Raw genomic sequence first — 8,231 nt, 5'->3', positions numbered from 1 at the left:
GGTTAACAATGCGTCTAAACTACCGTACAAAGCCGAAATCTGCATATATTGCTCCTCCCACTTTTGCAGCTGGCCCTGCCCCCAGAACGGACCTCAGCCCCCCGGCCAGAAAATGCTTCCCCTATGATGATGATGCAACATGGCTCAGTTGGCAGAATCGCAGAATTGGAGAGGATCCAATGCAGGAATCGAACCCACAACCTTGAGATTAGGAGTCTCAAGCGATTGCAGCGGTCTGGGGCTTTTTAGCTTAGGGGAACTGCGAGCAGAGGAGAAGGGACCCCCCCCCCCCGTAGCCCAACTCTGTGCAATGCAAGAATCTTACGCCCAAGGTGAACCTCGAACTCGCAACCTTGAGAATCTTTCGCCCAAGGTGAACCTCGAACTCGCAACCTGAGTCTCAGGCTCAAGCGACTGCAGTGGTCTGGGGCTTTTTAGCTCAAGGGAGACTCGAACGCGCGACCCGGTGTTTATAAGAGCCTCGCATTCTACGGACCGAGCTCTCCCCGGCTCAGAGCAGCTCGGTCCAGGGTTCGAGCCCCGCGGGTCCCTCGCGACTCTTCTGCGATCCCACTGGGCAGAGAGAGGCGCCCCCAACCCGGAACTCAACTGTTCTCGAGGCGCTGAAGGCTCTTGCGCCCTTTGGCCCGGGGAATGAGATCCGAGTTGCGTATGGCTTGGTTGATATAGTACTGCTTTCGCTTCGCCGGGGAAAATCTCTTGGCGGTGGGGCTGGCCAGCGGCGGCAGACAATCCTCGATCCTTCTGCAAAAAGGGGAAGCGAAGCGTTTTTAAAAATTGGCAGGCGCTCTGCAGCCGTGACCCAAATAAAATAAAAGAGCCCCCCAAATTCAAGAGACCTGCATCAATCCATTTTTATCAATGCAAAGAGCAGAAATAATCCAATTTATTGCAAACAAGCGTCGTATTCTAGGAGCGAGCGCCGTTCCACCTTGCCAAGAGCAAGGGTGATTCAGCCTTTTTTATTTATCCCCCCCCCAATAATATTTATTAAGTTTCCTACAAATACCACACATACAATATAATCAATGAAACGAAAAGGAAAAGGAAATAAGACAAATATAGCAAATGATAACCAAAAATCCAACCACAAACATATAGACAATAAAAATTAATTAATCAATTAAAAATCCAACAAATTACTTGACTTCCTCTAATCTCTTCCATCTGAATTTCCCTGTAACTGAACGTAGCAGTTTTCCAATATTGTTAATCAAAAATAAAATATTCCAATTATAATCAAATTTCTTAACATTCTATTTCTCATTTATTTATTTAATCCTAATTTAATCCTAGGCCTATTTGGTGCTTTCAAGTAACTACTAATCTTTAATGTTACAATATTTATTCAAATATTCTTTAAATTTCTTCCAGTCTTCTTGATATTCCTCTTTTTTCTGGTTGCGGATTCTCCCCGTGAGTTCAGCCAGCTCCATAAAGTCCATCATCTTCATCTGCCATTCTTCCACAATTGATAGTTCTTGTGTTTTCCATTTTTTGGCTATTAAAATTCATGCACCTTTACATCTTTCTTGGGCAGTTCAGAACCTAATATTCCAAGGAGAAAGGCCTCTGGTTTCTTTATAAATGTATAGTTCATCATTTTAAAAAATTCATTATAAATCTTTTCCCAGAAGTCTTTTACCTTGGGACAGGTCCACCACACATGATAAAAAGTGCCTTCCTTTTCTTTACATTTCCAACATACATTTTTTTAAATTGTATTTTAACTTGTATTTTAAATTGGTTTTTTTCTTTTTCTTTTTTCCCTATTATGTTTTTACTGTGATTTTATTGGTGTTATCTGCCCTGAGCCCGGCTCTGGCCGGGGAGGGTGGGGTAATAATAATAATAATAATAATAATAATAATAATAATAATAATAATAATAAATTATCACAGTTATGGTAAATCTTGTTTAACAGGGGTCAAGTTGATTCAGCCTTTTTTAGGAATGCAAACAAACAACTTTGCAAATAAGAAGCGCGACCAGTTTGACTACCGGCCTGAAGCAGGAACTTCGTCAAAGGAAAGGACGGCCGTACCCAGCCTCACGGACGCTTCGAGCGAAAATTTGGGGTCCCTTCCAATGCTGCAATTTCTATGGATAAAGATCAGGTTTGCAGAATTTACAGCTCTCGCGGCAGTCCACTACATGCTGCAAAGCTCTCCCCCAAAACTGGCATTTGCAGGTATTTTATAGGCTCTGGCAGCTGACGTCATTCAAGGAAGTTTATTCAGAGATGAGTAAGCGAGGCAAGTCATGTTTTCCTCCGTTGCTCCCGGATACATTCTGTGTATGTTTTTGTTTGCTTGTGTTATCTAACAACCCCGATCGGCTCTGGTGAAACCATGGCAAAAGGCTGCCTAAAATGTACTGTCTTGCCGGCGGAACTACCCACCACAAGAGACTGTTTCAGTACCTCTTAGGCCAGGCAATGAGGAAGGGTCCTTCTGCCAAGATGAAGCTCCAGCTCCGAGGCACCTTCAAAACGTCAGGTAAGCCAAACCGGCCGTGTGTGTGTGTTTGCACGTTGCGTCCCGCGCACCAAGCTCACGGTCTCCCCAGGGATTGTTGTTGTTGTTTAGTCATTTAGTCGTGTCCGCCTCTTTGTGACCCCCTGGACCAGAGCACACCAGGCCCTCCTGTCTTCCACTGCCTCCCCCAGTTTGGTCAAACTCATGCTGGTAGCTTCGAGAACACTGTCCCACCATCTCGTCCTCCGTCGTCCCCTTCTCCTTGCGCCCTCCATCTTTCCCAACATCACGGTCTTTTCCAAGGAGTCTTCTCTTCTCATGGCCAAAGTCTTGGAGCCTCAGCTTCAGGATCTGTCCTTCCAGTGAGCACTCAGGCCTGATTTCCTTCTGAATGGAGAGGTTGGATCTTCTTGCAGTCCATGGGACTCTCCAGAGTCTCCTCCAGCACCAGAATTCAAAAGCATCCATTCTTCAGCGATGAGCCTTCTTGATGGTCCAGCTCTCACTTCCCTACATCACTCCTGGGAAAACCAGAGCTTGAACTATACGGACCTTTGTTGGCAAGGTGATGTCTCTGCTTTTTAAGATGCTGTCTAATAATAATAATAATAATAATAATAATAATAATAATAATAATTTATTATTTATACCCCGCCCATCTGGCTGGGCCTCCCCAGCCACTCTGGGCAGCTTCCATAGAAACCAAAAATACAGTAAAATATCGCACATTAAAAACTTCCCTGAACAGGGCTGCCTTCAGATGTCTTCTAAATGTCAGGTAGTTGTTGTTCTCTTTGACATCTGGTGGGAGGGCGTTCCACAGGGCGGGTGCCACTACCGAGAAGGCCCTTTGCCTGGTTCCCTGTAGCTTTGCTTCTCGCAGTGAGGGAACCGCCAGAAGGCCCTTGGAGCTGGACCTCCATGTCCGGGCAGAACGATGGGGGTGGAGATGCTCCTTCAGGTCTACTGGGCCGTTTAGGGCTTTCAAGGTCAGCACCAACACTTTGAATTGTGCTCGGAAACGTCCTGGGAGCCAATGAAGGTCTTTCAGGACCGGTGCTATGTGGTCTCCACTCCCAGTCCCCAGTCTGGCTGCCGCATTCTGGATTAGTTGCAGTTTCCGGGTCACCTTCAAAGGCAGCCCCATGTAGAGCGCATGGCAGTAGTCCAAGCGGGAGATAACCAGAGCATGCACCACTCTGGCGAGACAGTCCGCGGGCAGGGAGGGTCTCATCCTGCATCCCAGATGGAGCTGCCCTGGACACAGAGTTAACTGCGCCTCCATGGACAGCTGTGAGTCCAAAATGACTCCCAGGCTGCGCACCTGGTCCTTCGGGGGCACAGTTGCCCCATTCAGGACCAGGGAATCCTCCACACCTGCCCGCCTCCTGTCCCCCAAAAACAGTACTTCTGTCTTGTCAGGATTCAACCTCAATCTGTTAGCCGCCAGCCATCCTCCAACCGCCTCCAGACACTCACACAGGACCTTCACCGCCCTCACTGGTTCTGATTTAAAAGAGAAGTAGAGCTGGGTATCATCCGCATAGGTTTGTCATTGCTCTTCTCCCAAGAAGCAGGCATCTTTTAATTTGTCACCATCTGCAGTGATCATGGAGCCCAAGAAAGTCAAATCTCTCCCTGCCTCCATTTCTTCCCCTTCTATTTGCTAGGAGGTGGTGGGGTGCCCTTCTCCAAATCAGGAACCCCCAAACGGAGTCTGATATGGCGAGCTCTCTGCACCCCGATTTCCTGAGTTGTGCCTCCGCAATGGAACCTCCAGTTACAGGAGAAGTCTATCTTAGGGGATGGATCAACTTGCTTGCTCCCGGAAGGAAACAGCTGTTGCATTGCCTGTTTGCTTGCAAGCTTCTTGCAAAGGTTGCTGAACCCACCCTGCTTTTATTGTTTTAAAGAAATCAATTGAAACCTCCTTTTTCCCAAATAAGAGGCACAGACATTCAGTGGCAAGGCTGCCCCCCTTACTCACCCATAGGGCTGGTTTAGGGGGGCTCCCGGTTGCTCCTGGTGGCCGCCTCCTCTTGCACCGCCAGGATCTGTCCCCTTGAGCACCACCATGGCTCGCCCGGATTGCAACCCCAGCCCAGCAAGATCCTGATGTCCGGGACCCGGATACCACCCCAGGTTTTTGCAAAGGCACCCGGCCCGGCCGCCTCCCCGGCTGCACCGCCCCAGGAAGACGCGTCAGCTGGGGGGGGGGAGGAGAGGGGAGCAAAGGGCTGGAGGAAGAGGCGGCGCTACGGGCCGGGAGGGAGTTCCTTGTAAAAAGCAAAGCTGATGCAACGGGCGACGCTTTTGCAATGTGCAGTTGGCTCCGGGCTATGCAGGGCGCGGCGCTGCGCGGGATGTGGTTGCGTGGCGATGCATTGCAGCGCGTGAGAGTTTTGCAGTTGCATTGCATGGAGTGTGTGTGTGTGCATTGAACGGAGTGTGTGTGTGCATTGAACCGAGTGTGTGTGTGCATTGAACCGAGTGTGTGGCTGCGTTGCACGGAGTGTGCATGCATTGCAAGGAATGTGTGTGCCGTGTGTGTGTGTGTGTGTGTGCATTGAACGGAGTGTGTGGCTGCGTTGCCCGGAGTGTGTGTGTGTGTGTGTGTGTGTGTGTGCATTGAACGGAGTGTGTGGCTGCGTTGCACGGAGTGTGTATGCATTGCAAGGAATGTGTGTGCCTTGTGTGTGTGTGTGTGCATTGCACGGAGTGTGTGGCTGCGTTGCACGGAGTGTCTGTGTGTGTGTGCATTGCACGGAGTGTGTGGCTGCGTTGCACGGAGTGTCTGTGTGTGTGTGCATTGCACGGAGTGTGTGGCTGCGTTGCACGGAGTGTCTGTGTGTGTGTGCATTGCACGGAGTGTGTGGCTGCGTTGCACGGAGTGTCTGTGTGTGTGTGCATTGCACGGAGTGTGTGGCTGCGTTGCACGGAGTGTCTGTGTGTGTGTGCATTGCACGGAGTGTGTGGCTGCGTTGCACGGAGTGTCTGTGTGTGTGTGCATTGCACGGAGTGTGTGGCTGCGTTGCACGGAGTGTCTGTGTGTGTGTGCATTGCACGGAGTGTGTGGCTGCGTTGCACGGAGTGTCTGTGTGTGTGTGCATTGCACGGAGTGTGTGGCTGCGTTGCACGGAGTGTCTGTGTGTGTGTGCATTGCACGGAGTGTGTGGCTGCGTTGCACGGAGTGTCTGTGTGTGTGTGCATTGAACGGAGTGTGTGGCTGCATTGCATGGAGTGTGCATGCATTGCAAGGAATGTGTGTGCCTTGTGTGTGTGTCTGTGTGTGTGTGTGCATTGAACGGAGTGTGTGGCTGCGTTGCCCGGAGTGTGTGTGTGTTTGCATTGCACGGACTGTATGGTTGCATTGCACGGAGTGTGTAGCTGCGTTGCCCGGAGTGTGGTTTTGCATTGAACGCAGTGTGTGTGTGTGTGTGTGCCTTGCACGGAGTGTGTGTGTGTTTGCATTGCAAAGGGCTTTTTTGGCATTCCACTGCAACGGTATGTGTGCTTGTGCGCTGGACATCACTGCAATAGATCTGCAGTTGTGGCCGCTGCGAGGACCTCCAGATGTTGCTGTCCTCCTACCTCCCAATCCCCAGCCCCTTAGCCAGCAGGCCCAATGGTCAGGGACGAGGAGAGATATAATTCAGCTCTGTTGCATGCCAGCAGCATGCACAAAGATCAGGGCTGGATGGGAGTCCAGCAACCTCTGCCAAGCCCCTGGTTCCCCACCCCTCGCGCCACCTGCAAAGGAAACTCCTTGTTGCCCCTCTGCATGAGTCCCTGCTCTGTCTTGCATTAGGATTGACAGCCAATGGGCGTTCCCATGGGAGAGGAGCGTCGCCTGACGACAGCACCCCTCATTTGCATACTGCCGTCCCCACAATCCAGTGCGGTTGGACACCATTAGGAATGTACCATACTTCACATATGCGTTGGAAATAAAGCGCCAAGTCATCTTTCGGAAGCGAGAAGAAGATTTTAAAATAATAAAGTAAGCAAAGACTTGGTAAATAAAGAAATAAAAAATTAAAGGGCAATTCATTTTAGTTCATCATAACTTTGAAGTCCTCTGTAAGGAAGCCTTTAAATAGGAGATGGAGCAGATGTGCATTTGTGCTCGCTTCGGCAGCACATATACTAAAATTGGAACGATACAGAGAAGATTAGCATGGCCCCTGCGCAAGGATGACACGCAAATTCGTGAAGCGTTCCATATTTTGATGCATCCCTGCATTACTTTTCTTGCAACGTGGCTATTGCACCCGAATAATGTTATATGCATGCATGCAGCAATTGATGCACCCCATAATCTCACCTTTTGGGAAATTAGGACGCCCCTGAAGGGTTTTGAACAAAGGATGAAGCAATAAATAATAGTATGTTTTGCTGGTCTTAATGCAGCCCCATGCATAGGCTGGGCTGGATGAATCCCTTGTTGTTGTTTAGTCGTTTAGTCGTGTCCGCCTCTTCGTGACCCCCTGGACCAGAGCATGCCAGGCCCTCCTGTCTTCCACTGCCTCCTGCAGTTTGGTCAAACTCATGCTGGTAGCTTCAAGAACACTATCCAACCATCTGTCGTCCCCTTCTCCTTGCGCCCTCCATCTTTCCCAACATCAAGGTCTTTTCCAGGGAGTCTTCTCTTCTCCCGAGGTGGCCAAAGTCTTGGAGCCTCAGCTTCAGGATCGGTCCTTCCAGTGAGCACTCAGGGCTGATTTCCTTCAGAATGGAGAGGTTGGATCTTCTCGCAGTCCATGGGACTCTCAAGAGTCTCCTCCAGCACCAGAATTCAAAAGCATCCATTCTTCGGCGATCTGCCTTCTTTATGGTCCAGCTCTCACTTCCATACATCACTCCTGGGAAAACCAGAGCTTGAACTATACGGACCTTTGTTGGCAAGGTGATGTCGTGGCGAAGGGGCTTGAAGAACTCAAAGAAGCTATGAACTATGCTGAGCAGGGCACCCAAGATGAATCCCTAGGCGGAATTAAAATTGCTGGAAGAAATATCAACAACCTCAGATATGCAGATGACACAACCTTGGTGGCAGAAAGTGAGGAGGAATTAAAGAACCTTTTAATGAGGGTGAAAGAGGAGAGCGCAAAATATGGTCTGAACATCACAAAAACGAAGATCGTGGCCACTGGTCCCATCACCTCCTGGCAAATAGAAGGGGAAGAAATGGAGACAGGGAGAGATTTGACTTTCTTGGGCTCCATGATCACGGCAGATGGTGACAGCAGCCAGGAAATTAAAAGACGCCTGCTTCTTGGGAGAAAAGCAATGACAAACCTAGACAGCATCTTAAAAAGCAGAGACATCACCTTGCCAACAAAGGTCCGTATAGTTCAAGCTCTGGTTTTCCCAGTAGTGATGTATGGAAGTGAGAGCTGGACCACAAAGAAGGCTGATCGCCGAAGAATGGATGCTTTTGAATTCTGGTTCTGGAGGAGACTCTTGAGAGTCCCATGGACTGCAAGAAGATCAAACCTCTCCATTCTTAGGGAAATCAGCCTTGAGTGCTCACTGGAAGGACAGATCCTGAAGCTGAGACTCCAAGCCTTTGGCCACCTCAGGAGAAGAGAAGACTCCTTGGGAAAGACCCTGATGTTGGGAAAGATGGAGGGCACAAGGAGAAGGGGACGACAGAGGACGGGATGGTGGGACAGTGTTCTCGAAGCTACCAGCATGAGTTTGACCAAACTGGGGGAGGCAGTGGAAGACAGG

The 8,231-nt window shown here is 49.6% G+C and overlaps 1 protein-coding gene across 1 annotated transcript in view; it reads right to left on the bottom strand.

Moving 5' to 3' along the window:
* R3HDM4 (R3H domain containing 4) overlaps positions 1 to 4,708 on the bottom strand; it is a 14,205-nt gene extending 9,497 nt beyond the window's left edge. Inside the window, exons 1-2 of the mRNA XM_081895855.1 lie at positions 4,486 to 4,708; positions 611 to 765 (exon numbers count right to left, since the gene is read on the bottom strand). Coding sequence (XP_081751981.1) covers positions 611 to 765; positions 4,486 to 4,574 — 244 coding nt within the window. The 5' untranslated portion in view covers positions 4,575 to 4,708. The remainder of the gene's footprint in view (positions 1 to 610; positions 766 to 4,485) is intronic.
* Positions 4,709 to 8,231: the final 3,523 nt, after the last annotated feature.

Source organism: Podarcis melisellensis (assembly GCF_964234715.1).
Source record: "Podarcis melisellensis genome assembly, chromosome: 18".
In the NCBI taxonomy this organism is placed as follows: Eukaryota; Metazoa; Chordata; class Lepidosauria; order Squamata; family Lacertidae; genus Podarcis; species Podarcis melisellensis.
This window is presented reverse-complemented; position numbering and strand designations above follow the sequence as displayed.